Source organism: Trematomus bernacchii, unplaced genomic scaffold (genome assembly GCF_902827165.1).
Source record: "Trematomus bernacchii unplaced genomic scaffold, fTreBer1.1, whole genome shotgun sequence".
Classification (NCBI taxonomy): domain Eukaryota; kingdom Metazoa; phylum Chordata; class Actinopteri; order Perciformes; family Nototheniidae; genus Trematomus; species Trematomus bernacchii.
In genome coordinates this window covers 984,352-1,002,695 of record NW_022987876.1, presented here as the reverse complement: position 1 = coordinate 1,002,695, position 18,344 = coordinate 984,352, and the positions used below count along the sequence as shown (strand labels likewise).

The window sequence follows — 18,344 nt, the reverse complement described above, 5'->3', positions numbered from 1 at the left end:
CCTTGTCTGTGAACAGCTCGTGTCTGAGGTGGAACTCAGATGGCTCAGGTGTCACCTTATGGCCGAACACAGCGTTCCTCCCTAAGGTGCTGGCACGCTCTCATTTTAATCGGCCTATCCAGCTGGCACGGTTTGACACCCCCATCAGCGACACCCCCGAGGGGCCGCCAAGAGAGGTCGAGAACTCCTATGCCCGGTGCGGGCCCCTTAGAGCTTATGTCCAAGACTACCGCTGACATGTTGTCAGTCTTGAGCAAGCTCTTTGTGTGTTACGGTGGTCCTAGAAGGGGCTGTGCGCTCTCAAAACAGCGCTGTCCCACTGGATTCGTGGACGTCACATTGCCCAGGACATACTAAGGCAGAATGGACCGTCCCTTGCCCACCTAGAGTAAAGTGCCCACTCTACCAGGAGTTGTCTCCACATCATGGGCGACCTGGGGAGGTGTGCCCCTGGCGGACATATTGATGGCTGCGCGCCAACATGGGCATCTCCGAAGGCACATTCGCCAGATATACAGGGTGAATGTTGCCGCCCCTCACCCGCTGGGTGTGGTCCTCCTGCAGAGTCCGTCCTAGGGCCATCCTTATAGGTGAGTATTCAGACTTCCTCGTGACCTGTGTTGATATAGGTTCATCCAGTGCTAAAGGCACCGCCTCTGGCGGTCAGTAAGTATGAAATCGATACCGATAGTTACGTATGTAACAGGTTACGGTTCATATGAATACTGGATGACCCGCCAGAGTTCTTGCGTTCACTCGGAATTTCGTGTGTTTCTCGCGAGAAGATTCCATAGGACTGAAGCCCAGTTGACAGCACCGGAACTTATACCTTCCGGTGTCATACGGGGGTCCACACGTGACTTTGTTGATATATAATATCTAGACCTACGCATGGCGCGACGACAAGAAGATCTCCAGTGCTTAAAGCCACCGCCTCTGGTGGTCATCCAGTATGCTCAATAGAAACCGTAGTTACATACGTAAACTATCGTTCTTTCTCCATACAGATGAAGCGTCTTTATTTTGGACAGTTTAAGTGCCCGAGGTGGGATCGTGATCGGTTCATGCACGTTCCGTGATGGCCGGCCGGCCCCCAGTCAGACTTGATACCGCCCCCCCCATGATAAATACATTTAATATTGTGAAGCCAGCTGCAATGGATCATGATCCACCAGGGGGTGCAGTGGGGTTCCACACTGGAGTCATGTGAAATCAACTTCTAAATAATAGATGTTGTTTAGTCGGAAAAAACGAACGAGCCGGCTCTCCCGATTTTTAATCCTAATTTAATCATCATCATTGATGTTTATGTTCGCCGAATTGACATGAAATCACTGACAAATATGAATATTCTGTATTCAACTTCATTGAAACGATCAGGATGGGTGTTATTTTTCCCCACAATGACCAAGTCGCTGCAAATGATCCCATGTATTTACATGTACATGGCCACATTCTCAACAAAGTTCCATTAACGAACATTCTGTATTCCTTGCTTACTTTTTATTTAATGCTTTATAACAGCTGGAATAGTTCGTTTAGAACAGGCACCTCACTCGCAATCTGCTCCTCCGCAACGCCTACCTCCGGCTGAAATTATGAATGTACAGTAAGGCATAGTAATCATAGATAACACGGCAGGGTCCGTTACAGTTTGTTTTCATCTGATTTAAATATTTCAAATGTCTGAAGTTAATAAATACATTCTCAGTGTTCAAGTCAATAATAGTCATATAAGAAAAGTACTGATCTAATAACAGAGATTTTATAAGGACTTTTCAATGTTCGACATCGCTCATGTGAAATACAGTAAACTGGATGTTGTGGTGCCGTAGAGGCGGGGTATCAAAAGTAACAGCTAACTTTTATTAGCATCTGAACACACTTGTAAACAACGTGATGCCCGGGAAGCCGAAGACCCGGCGGAAAACAGCTGGTCTGGTTCACTAAAATGTCCGTGTACAGTATATCTGCGTACTAATGTAAGCGGATCTTTGTTAAGATCCATATGTCACGGATAGAAACTCATATTTGAGCTTTAAAACAAATGATATATATTATAATAAAATAAACACCGGCTGTTGTTATGCCTGCTGTAACGTTTACTTTCTCCGTTCTCCGCTTAAGTAATTATACTTCCTGGTTAGCTTTCCGCTCGAAATTTAAATCTGAAAATGGCAAAATAACGGAGAAAAAAACGTTCACAGAGAAGACGACAACAATTGTCACTTGCACTTGTCATTTAGCATCTGAACACACTTGTAAACAACGTGATGCCCGGGAAGCGAAGACCCGGCGGAAACAGCTGGTCTGGTTCACTAAAATGTCCGTGTACAGTATATCTGGTACTAATGTATAGCGGATCTTTGTTAAGATCCATATGTCACGGATAGAAACTATATATTGAGCTTTAAAACAAATGATATATATTATAATAAAATAAACACCGGCTGTTGTTATGCCTGCTGTAACGTTTACTTTCTCCGTTCTCCGCTTAAGTAATTATTACTTCCTGGTTAGCTTTCCGCTCGAAATTTAAATCTGAAAATGGCAAAATAACGGAGAAAAAAACGTTCACAGAGAAGACGACAACAATTGTCACTTGCACTTGTCATTTAGCATCTGAACACACTTGTAAACAACGTGATGCCGGGAAGCGAAGACCCGGCGGAAACAGCTGGTCTGGTTCACTAAAATGTCCGTGTACAGTATATCTGGTACTAATGTATAGCGGATCTTTGTTAAGATCCATATGTCAGTAGAGATGGGATGGCAGAAGGTGCTATATATATATATATATAATTCCAAAGCTGGTAAAGACCTTTCAAATTTAGCAATAATAGTCATATAAGAAAAGTACTGATTTGTTCTTGAATCAACTTTTTTATGGAAAATGTTTTATGTAATTTTATTTCATTTTAAATAAAATGAAAGACATTCACAGTTAATGTAATTAGATATACATTATGAATGCCATACATTTTTAAATGTAATTAGATATACATTATTAATGCCATACATTTTTGCATAAATATTTATTCAGTATGATAGCTGTCTAACAGAAGTTAAATCCATTTCTCACTTATTCTGACAATGTACTTAACCCCAAATAAAAGAACCCAATAAAAATAGTTGTTAAATAATAGTGAAGTCACGTTGTAATAACAATAACTCATCTCTCTCGGTTTTTTTTTTGTTTTCTTTGTGTGCTTTGCCAAAAGCCACTGTGTCAAGTGTCCTAGTTGGGTTACCGTAACGAACAGCAGCCGGCTCTCGATTTTTAATCCTAATTTAATCGTTTATGTTCGCCGAATTGACATGAAATCACTGACAAATATGAATATACTGTATTCAACTTCATTAAAATGTTATTAACGTGCCTAAACTCAGTAATTCACTAAAAATTACTGATCCCTCCGCGTCGCGGAGGGATCTTGATCCCTGGGTGTTATTTTTCCCCATAATGACCAAGTCGCTGCAAATTATCCCGCTTATTACATGGCCACATTCTCAACAAAGTAACGACATGACTCCCAATATTAATTAAAATGCTTTTATGGATTTAGAAAATATTTTTATTGATTTAAAACATAGTTCTATGTATTGATTTAAATTTACATGCATCCGCTAAGAAAAATAGTCCGTTGTTACCGTTTTTTAAACAGTCAGAATGAAACGGCAGCTCTCAGCTGTGTGTTCACACTCCTAACTCTGATCTTTCTTTTCCAACAGTTAAGTTAACTGTAGGTTACTCTGAGTGACAAGCTTACAGTTAGTGAAGTAACACTTTTTTTTTGTGAGTCACGACCTCGCTGTTTCATTCTAACATAACGCTCCAAATATGACTGTTTCCACTCGGACTTCAATACAGCAACACCATTGTTTGGTTTCCATGGTAGCGTGTCTCTTTAGTAGCGTGCACTCCTTTCCTGTAAATTACAGGTCCAGCCAGGCAAAACAGTAATATGAAATATGAACGTTAGTTTTTAACTGAAATGATCAAATAAAGTCAAAATGTCACAGTGTTTACAAACATTGACCATACCGTTCACCAGCCCCCACCCCACTCTTTGTTTTAAAACGAATTGGCCATCGGAATGTGTGTGTCCCAACCCCCCCCTGTGATATCTCTTCACAGGGGGGAGAGAGTTAGACGCTCGTGAATTGTCAACGGGGGGGGGGCCTCTCTGCACGGAGGAGCCGCGGAGAAGTGAATCACAGTGATCTGCTATTTTAAAGTAAATTCAACACATATCGACCCTAAATATAGCATATATTAAGAACGAGAAAGTGTTAACATCGTTTTTTGTAAACATATGACCAATGTGCGAGGGTGATGACATCAGAGCATCGTCCTATGGGCTTAGCCCCGGACAGGTACAACAGGTATTCACTCAGAGGGGGGTAGTTACCCATTTACATGTCAAAAAGCAACATACAGTAGGCGGGTGGGGGATGGTGAACGTTTACATTTCTCTACAGCAGTGGTTCCCAAACTTTTTGTGCCCAAGGCACACCAAAGGACAAGTAAAAATCTCAAGGCACACCTATTGTGCGAAATAGCCCTTATAACACGTGTTATCACTCATATCATGTAAAATATCTGTAAATGTGCATAATTATTTACTAATGCCAAATAAAATGTATAGATAGAACAATCAGTGGTTCAAGTTAGTATATTCCCTCAGTGTAACATATCCACTAGTTGCAAAGCTTAAACATTTTTATATATTTTTTTATTTTAAGGGAAAGGATGTTTTCACTACTCAGTTTGTCAACTATGTTACGGACAAACTTGATGTCATTACAATCATTTGATTAAGTCCTGCACTTCAAGTAAAATCAAATTTGAAAGGCTCTTGAGTCTATTCTACCATATATCCAAAGATTTTTTAAAGTTTAAAAAATAATTGTATTAAAGTTTTGTTTTTTCATGTGATATGTTCAGCACTGTCATTAAGTTTAGGGATATTTTGTATTATAAAACTACCATACAGGTCATTTTGATAGTTTTAAGAGATGTCATGTAAAACTCCAACCTGTGTAGATATACATTATACTATAAAGGATATCAGAAGCACTATTTTAGATATTTTAAATTTGAAAAAATGAGGTGCAACATAGTTGACAATGAAAGTCAAACATTTGACGCAAATAACATAGTAACAAAATATTGTAAAAATGTAGAGGACAATCACCACAGTGTGTTCAAAATGTCTGCCAAAGAGGAACATGGCATCATGTGATGCTGGTGACATGGTATTGGGACAAACAATTTTTGAGTTAAAGGGGGAAGTTCTGTTAGTAACATAGTTGACAGAACTTTGCGGACATTCATATATTAAGATATTTTAAATTATTTAAAGGGGGAAATCAATTAAAAATATGTTATTATTCTTTAGTATTTAGACTTTTGAAATAAATGAATCATTTTTTAAATTTACTTTAATGGTTTTTATTCATTATTTTGAATCCAAGACACCCTCAACTGAAAAACGGACATAGCAAAAACTGACAATTTAAGAACATCATGACACATTTCAAGCTAAATAAAGCATAGGATGCACATAATGTTTGTGTGATATTATAACATGCTTTCCAATAATAGGCAAAATATGATATTTTTGAAGAAAATAGTTAGAATAATTATAATTATCATCAATGGACATCAATGGACATGGAATGTACCCTAAATTGTAGAATCACTCAGCAGTTACATACACCAAACCTTCCAGTTATATTCCTATCAATATTATGAAGGCTTTTACGGAAGGGTTTGGTCATATATAATTCATAGCCTGAATTATATAACATTTTATACCTAAAAACATGGTGAAAATTGATATTTTAGGGCTGTTGACAGTATTTTCTGATTTATGGAGTGATACAAAGAGATATCCAAAATCCCTTCTGTAAAAGCCTTAGATACTAATATGACTACAAAATGAAACAATAATTTTGATCCTGGCTTTATCCAAAGTTCAGATTTCGGTTCCTGAAATGTGTTTAAAATATGCGCATATTTCATGAGATAATGGTTCATTTGGATATTTAAACATGCTATTTCAGAAAACTTGTAATACAAAAAACAATTGCCTTATTGTAAGTAATTAACTGGAGAAATATTTAGCTGATATCTTTAAGTTAAAAATACCCTATTCACCTGGGGTGTCTCGCCTTAATTAGATGTTTGATAAGTGCAGATCACATAGTAAAACACGTACACAGATACATTATTTTGTATTTTTATTAAATTCGACAATGTCAATTTCACTTTCCACTATGTCCACCGTTGTTTTTCACAACCAATGGCAGAACTTTATTGAGGCCTGTAATTAGTCAACTACAGGTCTCTTGAGTCAGTCTTTTTCTTCCAAAAAGCTTGTGACAAGATGTTATTGCTCTTGGGGCATTAAAAACAAGATTTTAACTTTAGTTTTTATATAATATCTGCATTTTCTATTGTGAAAAACTAAGTCTTAGTTATTTAATATATAGCGCCATCTCCTGGTTAAACCCTGAAATTGGAGAATAGTGGGAGGGCCTAACATTCCTGAATACTGGTCTTTGGCAGGCAACTGGCTGGCAACTGGCTGGCAGTCGGCAGGAAGCTGTATGCTGGGGTCCAAAATAAGAGGCTCCATCTGTATGTCCTGCCTTTATCTCTTTTCAACAATCAAAAATAAAAATATAAATAATCTTTTTGTTGTTGTTTTTTTCTTCCCAACCACTGGTCCTCAACCTATTATATGTTGTCAATGTTTTAAAGAAGAATACATTGAGTTTCAATTTGTTTTATGTTGCTCAAAGCATTTAAAGAATTCTGATTCTGATTCTGAAAAGCTTGCTGACAGGATTATCTATTGATTATGCTGCTCGCAGGGTTCAATACAAAGAAAAGTATGTTTACTATTATTTCAGTGAAGTATAGCAGTGCAGGTGGAAACACAGTAAGGTCAAGCATGGATTTCCAATAGAAAACAGTTGTAGGAGCCTTAAAGGGGGTTAGGTTTTCTGTGGGTTTTCTCATAGGCTGACCCGTAAATTCCAATATGAGTTTTGTGCTTGCTTTGCTCAAGTTTGAAATGCCAATGTCAATCGGTATTTTACATTGTATTTCAATAACATATTACAAAACATTTTAACTATGTTTTTTGTTAAACAATCACCAGAATGCTACACTTTGGTAAGTAAGCAAGCCCAGTGAGAAAGAGCTTTGAGCTGAACTGGTAGTACGTTTGTTGATTATTGTATAGTGCTTTTTCAGTGTTGTTCCTTATCTGACGTAATGATTAATAATTCCCCCTACGATGAAATCGTGTCTATAAAATGTTGCTACAGATGAGATATTGATAGGTGCAGTGTGTCAACAGTGCGTTGGGAAGCGATGAAGAAAGATTAAAAGAAAGGCGGACTCAAATGTTGGATTACTAATCTACAAGCAACTCTTTCTGAACTTTTTCCATTACTCATCATTTTCTGATACATTTATATCCCAAGTAAATAATATTTTGTTCCTGCAGCTTTAGTTACGAACCATCAAGGTAAATTAAATCTTACCTGTGACTTAAACAAGATGTTGTTCTTTCAGGTTGATGGAAAACTACACCTACAACAGCCTTACACTCCAGCTGGAGGGTCTAAATGTTTCTAAAGAGTATTTGTACCCTGTCTTTCTGTTTCTCTTTTTCTCTTACCTGTTTATAATTGTCACAAATGTGAGCATTGCAGTTCTGATTTTCATTGACAAAAACCTTCACCAGCCCATGTATCTACTTTTTTGCAACCTGCCATTTAATGATATTCTTGGAAACTCTATCTTGGTGCCCCGTTTGCTTATGGACATGTTGAAGCCTCCCTCTGAACGCCTTATTGGTTATCATGAATGTGTGCTCCAAGCTTTTACCTCACATATGTTTGGTACCACCTCTCACACAGTGCTCATGATTATGGCTATTGATAGATATGTGGCTATCTGTTATCCTCTGCGCTATGCTGCTATAATGACAAATAAGATGGTGATTAAGCTGACATTTTCTGCCTGGGGAGTAGCCTTGCTTTTGGTCGGGATTCTTCTCGGTCTGACCATGCGGCTGAACCGATGTAGGACTATGATTGAAAGCCCTTACTGTGACAATGCCGGTCTGTTTAAACTATCCTGTGATAATGTGTTTATTAATAATGTCTATGGCCTCACCTTTACTGTAGTCCTGTTCACAGCTTCAATTGGCACTATGGTTATCACCTATACTAAGATAACAGTAGTCTGTCTCACCAGTAACAGCAAGTCTTTGAACAGTAAAGCTCTGAAGACCTGCAGCACTCATCTGGTTCTTTTTCTGATTATGATTTTTAGTGGAATGTCTATTATTACTCTGCATCGCTTCCCTCAGTACACAAACTACAGAAAATTCACCAGCATTTTGTTTCATATTGTCCCTGGCAGCCTTAACCCCATCATTTATGGTGTGCAGTCAAAAGAGATACGAATGTTTTTGGCCAACTCCTTTAAGTCGAAGAAAGTTTGGCCATTATGTTAGAGAACATGTTCTACCATGTTTGTCCATTGTCTATCATCACTTTTTATAGATAATAAATATGCAAAGTCCTTGTTAAATCTTTACGACAAACACCAGTAAATTCTAGAAAAAGGTTTTGACATGTACAGCATGAATTGTGGCAATTAAATGCAAACCCACCTATGTTCATCTTCTCTATTATATAGGCAATAGTACAATAAAAAAATATTTTTGTGTAATAATCCTAAAGATTTCACTATTAGTTGCAAGTTCATATACTATAAAAGAATGAGCAGATACACACGATGGATACACATACAGTACTTTGAGTGTACAAGTGTATAACCAAGACATTATACTTTGGTTTTCTGTGCTTTATAATGGAAACAGAACGTTTTTGCAAAGTAGTAATGAACAGTTCCATGTATTTTGTGTTCTGTTTTGTCGTGTTCAACACATCATATAATGTGCTACTGAGTTTCTTCCTTTTAAAGTACACAGTGCATGATCACTTTTAACTGTATGCTCAGTAATAAAGGTTGCAAAGTCCTTGCAAAATATGTGCAATAAATACCAAAAGAGTCATTTTATAGAAAAACTGTTTTAATACGATAAGCATGGCTATTAAATGCATGCCACCTTTGTTCTGCATTAGTACATCAAATATAGAATATATCCTACTTCTGCCTTAAGGGGCTTCACAATATATAGGGCACACGATACGCTCTGTCTTTAGGCCCTTGCAGCTGCTATGGAAAAACTGAGTTGAGATCCCTTTCCCAGGATATTGTGTCACAACACCACGATACAATTACAACACAGAATAGACATTAGAATAGAACAATTTGACTTAACAATACGTGTTGCAGAGGGCCTAAATTAGTTATTGGGGCAGCCTGATACTAAAGAGTAACAATATTCCACCAAAAAAGGAAAAAATATATTAAAAAAGGTTTTCCTGCCTATTTCTGAGACAAGATGTGCCTGGTTTTTGTGACATCACATATATTTTATTGGAGGCAGTCCCTAAAGTTTTTTTTAATGTTCCAGTTAAGAACATATCTTAACAAAGATTCCTTGGAGATAATTCTTGAAGCCAGGGTAATACCTGGCCAAACTTTATTGTTTGGAAGTTGTTTGTGGCGAAGTATAATCATTTCTGTGTAGAACATCTAAACATTGCAGGTGATTTAGGCTTCTATGTCATTGAGGCGCGCTTGATGTTTAGTTGACGTACTTTAATCTGACTTGATCGACAGACATAACTCGGTATCATCTAATCGACAATTAAAGGTTATGCAGTCTTTACTCATTATATTGCCTAAAGGAAGGTGAATAAAAAAGGTCCAAGGTCAGAGCCTTGCGTGACTATAGGATTCATTTTATTGTATTGACGATTCATCAATAACATGTACAGTACAAATGGAGATCTCTCAGATTAATAGATTAGATTAGTGAGATTCATTTAATGACAATTACATTTTCCAGTCTCTGCTATAAAGTGTGCTGGTGAAAGTTGTTGAATACAGCACTAATACCTTGTCTGATGCAATTAGAAGGTCATTTGTAACTCCCACTAGTGCTGTCTCTGAGCCGCTTTCTAAATCTTGACAGGAAATCTTCAAATAAACTATTGTTATGTAAAGAAAATCCCAAAACTGTTTTATTTTGAATATTATTTTTTTCGTAAAGTGCCTTTCTCTGTAATATCTAATATTTTTGTTTTAAAATTCAAGCCAAATACGATACCCGTCTCCCAAACCATTGCCATTACAGAGGGTGCCCATCCTCTGGTTTCTAACCAGCCCTTTATATCTTACAATGACCTCACAAATCTGTCTACTCTAAAGTTATAAATATCCTGTTTCAAGCAGACCTTACTTTATACTTTTTTAAATGATTTTTTATGGGAAACAAAGTGGTCTTCCCGGCTTCCAATAGCCATCCTGTTACAGGTTGTACTTTTATTTTTAAGAGTCTACTTTCAGTTCACACATTCCCGCGCAGTGCCGCAAAGGTTTGCTCTGGTCGGAGAACGCACTGCAGAATAGCGTGAAGCCTAAAAATGGTAAATGTGCAGACAGCCCACCACCTCAGCAACAAACTGTTCTGTCGGCTGACGTCTGGCAGGCGGTACCGCAGTATCCGGACTAAAACCACCAGACTCAGGAACAGCTTTATACCACAGGCCATAAGAATGCTAAACACCTGAGCTCTGTTAAGTGCCTCGATAAACATTCATCTGTTGTCATCTTGCAATTTATTTATTTTTCTAAATATTTTATTATATATGTTTCATTGTTGGAGGAGCTCGGGTCCTAAGATTTTCATTGCTATTTCTACACTGTAGCTTATGTGCATATGACATTCAAACCTTTGAATCTTGAACTGCTTGCACATCTGCATGACCACAGCGATCCACAGCAACTGAAGACTAAAACATTTACGAGCCTTTAAAGTTATGATTAAGGGAAAGGCCGCATTTAGTAGCATGTGGATGCACTAACATGTTGTGCCGCTAGCTGTCCACTCCGCTGCGTCACACCTCAACTCCACCAACTATCAACCTCATTGCTGATTTAAGGATAAGCTGGGCAATTATATCTTTCATGAAGCTGCAACTGGGAAAGCACCTTGGTAACTGTTATTATATGCAAAGCCAAACCAATTTAGCGCGTTTAAAGCTCAAAAGTCCTTTATATTAAGGTTAAGGCTTGCAGTCTTTCAGTTTCTGTTGACAGCCTCTGCCACATACGAATTATAGGAGAATTCCCTAAAGTTCAAATCTACATGTACAAAAGAGTGCAACAGCGAAAAACGTTTCAGTGTCGTTGGATTTTACTAGCAGGGTAGGAGATTCAAGAAAAAACGGAAGAACTTGAGACAAAAAGGTATGGATCTAACAACTGTTTAACACATTTCACAACTTCTGGGAATCATTTCTGACACCTTTCTTCTTTCAGCAGCTAAAGAAACAAGGAGAAAAAGAAAGCACATACCTAGACACATACTTCCTTAAATGTTCTTTAGTGCAACAAAATATAATAAACCAGAATATCTGTTAATTCAAGGGAAGTTTATGTTGCATTCACTTATACTATCTGTACCCTCTCTTAAAATATGATCCCTGATTGTTTTGTTTGCTCTTTCAGGTTGATGGACAACTACACATATAACAGCCTTGAACTCCAGCTGGAGGGTTTCAATGTCTCGGAAGAGTCTGTGTTCTCTGTCTATCTGTTTTTTCTTTTCTGCTATATTTTTATAATTGTTGCAAATGTGGGAATTGTTGTTCTGGTTTTTATTGACAAAAACCTTCACCAGCCCATGTATCTACTTTTTTGCAACCTGCCCTTTAATGATATTCTTGGAAACTCTATCTTGATGCCCCGTTTGCTTATGGACATGTTGAGGCCTCCCTCTGAACGTCTTATCAGTTATTATGAATGTGTGATCCAAGCGTTTACCTCACATATGTTTGGTACCGCTAGTATGACAGTGCTCATGATTATGGCTTTCGATAGATATGTAGCTATCTGTAATCCCCTGCGCTATGCTGCTATAATGACAAACAAGATGGTGATTAAGCTGACAGTTTCTGCCTGGGGAGTGGCCTTGGTTTTGGTCGGGATTCTTCTCGGTCTGACCATACGACTGAACCGATGCAGGACTATGATTGAAAGCCCTTACTGTGACAATGCCGGTCTGTTTAAATTATCCTGTGATAATGTGTTTATTAATAATGTCTATGGCCTCACTTTCACTGTAGTCCTGTTCACAGCTTCAATTGGGAGCACAATTATCACCTATACTAAGATAACTGTAGTCTGTCTCACCAGTAATAACAAGTCTTTGAACAGTAAAGCCTTGAAGACCTGCAGCACTCACCTGGTTGTGTATATGATCATGATTTTTAGTGGAATGTCTATTATTGCTCTGCATCGCTTCCCTCAGTACTCTGACCACAGAAAACTCTGTAGCATTTTATTTCATATTGTCCCCGGCAGCCTCAACCCCATCATTTATGGTGTGCAGTCAAAAGAGGTACGGAGATTCTTGACTAAGTGGTTACAGCCCAAGAAAATTATGCCATCCTTCTAAAGACAATTTCCAATGTTTATTTATAAACGTATTAACACAAAAAATATTTAACGTGAAAAGGCTGCCCTACTATAATTCATGATCTTTTGTTTGCAACTCATGACAGTCCCTCTTACAGCTTGATAAAAGAAAGGTATACATATATCATTTCAAGGCATTTATTTTATATATTGTCATAATGATATGCATCTTCATTTTTTATAATCCCAGATAATACATATTTGATGTGCAGTTAAATGTAGAGATGATCATAACCACTTGCCTAGTTCTGATGTGTGTTTTCTACAATTGTGCCATCACTATTAAGCTAGAAATCTGTTGATGATTAACAACCTTATTGTCTCTATACTATAGTACCATATTGATTTGTCAGTGAATATGAAGTAGAAGTAGCATTATAGCTTTGAACATAGCGCAGAGCAGTGTAGTTATAGTTTATCTGTTGGTGATTAGATGCTAAACCTCTTCAAGACTCACGCCAAGTCCCTGTTTCCTGCTTGCAATCTGTTGATTAAAGTGAAATTCAAAGTGGGGAAACCTTCGAAGTCACAAAAAACTCCTGCTCAGGGTCATTTAAGGTGGGCTAACATTCAAGTTGGACCACTTAAAAAATAAAATGTGAAAGTTGAGTTGCTTCTCTGAGTCTTGGTCGGTTGAGATTTATTTTCTATGTATTATCCCTTAACAGTTTTGATTATATTTAACTGTCCTTTTACAATGGGATTATTCTGCTCATTGCTTTATGTCTTGATGTTTCCAGGTTTTTTTCCATGTTAACCACAAATGGACTTGTAGCTGATATGTACTAATAAACTGGCCCTGTCTTTGTTTTATCACTTTTTTTACTTTTTATTTCAATATATATATGGGTTCACCTTTAGACTTTTTAAAAGCTGATTTAACAGTCCTTTTCATCATTTGTAACTTTCACCAGTGCTTTGCCATTATCAGTCTTTTAAGGCGAGACACGGCAGGCAAAAACATCGTTTTTCCTGCACTGGTCAATTTTGAGATTTTGTGCTATTTTGATTCCATAACATGTTTTCTTTCAGGCTTTTGGAAGGAAAACGTACAAAATACACATTTAAGTGTTTATTTTACTATAGTTTGTCTATTTGCGTCTGTAGATTTCTCCTAAATTCACCAAAAGTTAGCATTCTAACGTAACATAAAGTACCGCGACCGCTGTTTGCACCATGTCATCAGAGGTATCGTTGGAAAGCTCCGTGTCTCCTGCACAATCTCATCGGATCCAAATATGGTCATTTCCTTTGTATCAGCAACCAATCGTGAAAGTACAAAGGGGTCTTAAACCAAGAAACGAAATCTCATTGGCTGGTGTCAATTTCTGACAACGTGATTCATTCAGATGCGTCACGTGGTGTGCTAAAGCACTTCCTGGTTAGCTTTCCGCTAGAAACTTAAATCTGAAAATGGCAAAATAACGGAGAAAAAAACGTTCACAGAGAAGACGACAACAATTGTCACTTGCACAAAGCAAGGTGATACAAAAAACAAATGACCCCGAACATGAAATACCTTCAGGGAGTGCGTCGATGCGCAAGCTATCATCCAGATAACAGGAGGGTTTAGGTAGCGTCACACTGCAATCTTTAAAGGTCGTTTTCTCAAAATGAGTTTTTTCTCCTACTCTGAGTTCGAAATTTCCACTTCAGTAGCAGTTACATACACCAAACCTTCCAGTTATATTCCTATCAATATTATGAAGGCTTTTACAGAAGGGTTTGGTCATATATAATTCATAGCCTGAATTATATAACATTTTATACCTAAAAACATGGTGAAAATTGATATTTTAGGGCTGTTGACAGTATTTTCTGATTTATGGAGTGATACAAAGAGATATCCAAAATCCCTTCTGTAAAAGCCTTAGATACTAATATGACTACAAAATGAAACAATAATTTTGATCCTGGCTTTATCCAAAGTTCAGATTTCGGTTCCTGAAATGTGTTAAAATATGCCCATATTTCATGAGATAATGGCTCATTTGCATATTTAAACATGCTATTTCAGAAAACTTGTAATACAAAAAACAATTGCCTTATTGTAAGTAATTAACTGGAGAAATTTCTAGCTGATATCTTTAAGGTAAAAAAATTACCTTATTCACCTGGGGTGTCTCGCCTTAATACAAGGCATCTTATTGCCAAAATCACTAGTCCAATTTCATGTTAATGGATCAGTATGTAGAGTACGAAAGCCATTTTAATAAGAAGTTGTCAAAGATTAAATACTTGCTGCCAGAAGAAATGATATAGCTAGTCTAAAGGGTAGAGAATTAAAGAACATCAAAGAACACAAACCTGACCAACGTGAAAACTGAAATTGTAAGAAGTGTTTAAAAGAAAAGGGCAAGTCGGGTGGGTCTGTTGTTTCGAATTGGATAAGAATAAGGAGAATAAGCCAACAACGAGGACCAAAACACCCGTCTGCTACATCCTCTGACAAAATATCAATCAACAACAATGTCAGACTTTATCTTTTGAGTTTGGTACACATTACTTCCAGGACAATGCAAGCCCTTTAATTTCTATCCAATAATTAAAGAGATCACATCCTCCTGCCTTTTTCAACTATTGTACTTTATAAAGATAACTCCCAACAAATGAGATGGAGGCCCTTCTACTTTAAAAAGGGACTAAAACAACTTCAACACTGTTACAAAGTTTGACTTACTTTGCATGTAGTGACTGGTTTTCCTCAGAGTACAGTTAGCAGTTTGGGAATATACATTTTTTTCCACGTACATTTTCTTTGTTAAAAGGGCATTCCATGCAGCATTTTTAGAGCGGATGGTTATCAATTTCAGACTCAGCAAAAAGAGAAACAGTTCCCTTTCTTGTCGTGGGAGGTGATATTGTAGCTTATTAAAAGTTGAGAGGCAAGGATTAAAACGTTTTAGCGTTGCATCACACACTTCCTGACGGTAGATTCCCCTACAGATGGAAACACGTCTTTACGACATTTTAAAAGAGCACACCTGTTGGATATTGCCACCAATGGACAGGGTGACACAAGAGGAGAAGTGGAAGGATTGGAAGCAGAGCCACTCAAAGAAGGTTTTTACTTATCTATATGTTTCCCTACGATACTTTATTTTCTATTGTATACCTTATTTCTATATTGTTGCTACTTCAATGATGAATTTACTAAGAGAAAACATAGATTACAAATTTGGAAAAAACAAATGTAAAAAGTATGATATATTTAATAATATGGATATCCCAAAGCCTCATGTTTCTGTTGTGGTTAATAACACACTAGTACTTAAAATAAACACAATCTCTGATATCCAAACTGCTCGGACATTACTCTGACATTTCTTTGTTATTTCAGGATGATGGAAAACTTCACCTACAACAGCTTCATGTTACAGCTTGAGGGATTGAATGTCCCAGATGATTCTATGCACCATGTGTTTGTTTTTATCTTTTTATCCTACTTATTTATAATGTTTGCAAATATAGGCATTGCTGTTCTGGTTTGCATGGACAAAAACCTTCACCAGCCCATGTATCTCCTTCTGTGTAACCTGTTATTCAGTGATTTACTTGGAAACTCTATCTTGGTGCCCCGTCTGCTTATAGACATGTTGAGGCCTCCCTCTGAGCGCATCATCAGTTATTATGAATGTGTGCTCCAAGCTTTTACCTCACATATGTTTGGTACCACTGCTCACACAGTACTCATGATTATGGCTTTTGACAGATATGTGGCTATCTGTTATCCTCTGCGCTATCATACAATAATGACAAATAAGATGGTGATTAAGCTGACAGTTTCTGCCTGGGGAGTAGCCTTTGTTTTGGTCGGGATTCTGCTCGGGCTGACCATACGACTGAATCGATGCAGGACTATGATTGAAAGCTATTACTGTGACAATGCTGCACTTTTTAAACTGTCCTGTGATAATGTGTTTATTAATAATGTCTATGGCCTTATTTTCACTGTAGTCCTGTTCACAGCTTCAATTGGCACTATGGTTATCACCTATACTAAGATAACAGTAGTCTGTCTCACCAGTAACAGCAAGTCTTTGAACAGTAAAGCCTTGAAGACCTGCAGCACTCACCTGGTTGTGTTTCTAGTCATGATTTTTAGTGGGATGTCTATTATTACTCTTCATCGTTTCCCTCAGTATACATACTACAGAAAAATGTGTACTGTTTTTTTTCATATCGTTCCCGGCAGCCTTAACCCTATCGTTTATGGTCTCCAGTCAAAAGAGATACGAATGTTTTTTTCCAATGTCTTTCGATCCAAGAAAGTTTTTGCAACGTAGTAATGAACAGTTCCATGTATTTGGTGTTCTGTTTTGTCGTGTTCAACACATCATATAATGTGCTACTGAGTTTCTTCCTTTTAAAGTACACAGTGCATGATCACTTTTAACTGTATGCTCAGTAATAAAGGTTGCAAAGTTCTTGCAAAATATGTGCAATTAATACCAAAAAAGTCATTTCATAGAAAAACTGTTTTAATATGAAAAGCATGGCTATTAAATGCAAACCCACCTTTGTTCTGCATTAGTACATTAAATATAGAATATATCCTACTTCTGCCTTAAGGGGCTTCACAATATATAGGGCACACGATACGCTCTGTCTTTAGGCCCGTGCAGCTGCTTCAGTCCTTGAAGTTTTGTTAATTTCCAGTTAAAAGAATGAGCAGAAACATAAGATGGATACACATACAATATTTTGAGTGTACAAGTTTTAAGAAATAAAATCAATGTGTATATGGCGTAATTTAAATTAAATACACTGTTTTAATGTATAGGACAACAAGAAAAGCAAGCCAAGAATCGCTCTCTTCCGCTCGCCCCACGCGCCAGGCAACAGCTGATGGGGAGAGAGCCTCCACTCGCAAAATCTCATTTGTATATCATCGCATTATTTTGTTTAATTAAATGCTGTTAACTTTTATAAGCTTCCTTGGACTCTTTTCAGTTTATCCTGGTCTCGGGGTTTAAGAATTCCTAACAAAGTCTATAACATAGACATTACACAGTTTGGTTTTCTGTGCTTTATAATGGACACTGGTTGGCTATGTCACCTTCAGCAATTTAGAAACTTCTGGGGTTTAATGTATTACATATTTACAGAAAAGAAAATGGGTTCCTAATTCATTATCAGTCTTTTAATACAAGGCATCTTATTGCCAAAATCACTAGTCCAATTTCATGTTAATGGATCAGTATGTAGAGTACGAAAGCCATTTTAATAAGAAGTTGTCAAAGATTAAATACTTGCTGCCAGAAGAAATGATATAGCTAGTCTAAAGGGTAGAGAATTAAAGAACATCAAAGAACACAAACCTGACCAACGTGAAAACTGAAATTGTAAGAAGAGTTTAAAAGAAAAGGGCAAGTCGGGTGGGTCTGTTGTTTCGAATTGGATAAGAATAAGGAGAATAAGCCAACAACGAGGACCAAAACACCCGTCTGCTACATCCTCTGACAAAATATCAATCAACAACAATGTCAGACTTTATCTTTTGAGTTTGGTACACATTACTTCCAGGACAATGCAAGCCCTTTACTTTCTATCCAACAATTAAAGAGATCACATCCTCCTGCCTTTTTCAACTATTGTACTTTATAAAGATAACTCCCAACAAATGAGATGGAGGCCCTTCTACTTTAAAAAGGGACAACACAACTTCAACACTGTTACAAAGTTTGACTTACTTTGCATGTAG

The 18,344-nt window shown here is 37.3% G+C and overlaps 3 protein-coding genes across 3 annotated transcripts; all 3 read left to right on the top strand.

The window, feature by feature from the left end:
- Window positions 1-7,595: 7,595 nt before the first annotated feature.
- Window positions 7,596-8,540, top strand: LOC117469535 (olfactory receptor 1L3-like). The gene is made up of 2 exons (XM_034113964.1): window positions 7,596-7,947; window positions 8,077-8,540. Exons 1-2 carry the CDS (start codon window positions 7,596-7,598, stop codon window positions 8,538-8,540), a joined length of 816 nt encoding a protein of 271 aa, XP_033969855.1.
- Window positions 8,541-11,672: 3,132 nt separating this feature from the next.
- On the top strand, window positions 11,673-12,620 carry LOC117469605 (olfactory receptor 146-like). The gene has a single exon (XM_034114046.1). It carries the CDS (start codon window positions 11,676-11,678, stop codon window positions 12,618-12,620), a length of 945 nt encoding a protein of 314 aa, XP_033969937.1. The 5' UTR covers window positions 11,673-11,675.
- Window positions 12,621-15,981: 3,361 nt separating this feature from the next.
- On the top strand, window positions 15,982-16,926 carry LOC117469607 (olfactory receptor 146-like). The gene has a single exon (XM_034114049.1). The coding sequence runs from the start codon at window positions 15,982-15,984 to the stop codon at window positions 16,924-16,926; it is 945 nt and encodes a 314-aa protein (XP_033969940.1).
- Window positions 16,927-18,344: the final 1,418 nt, after the last annotated feature.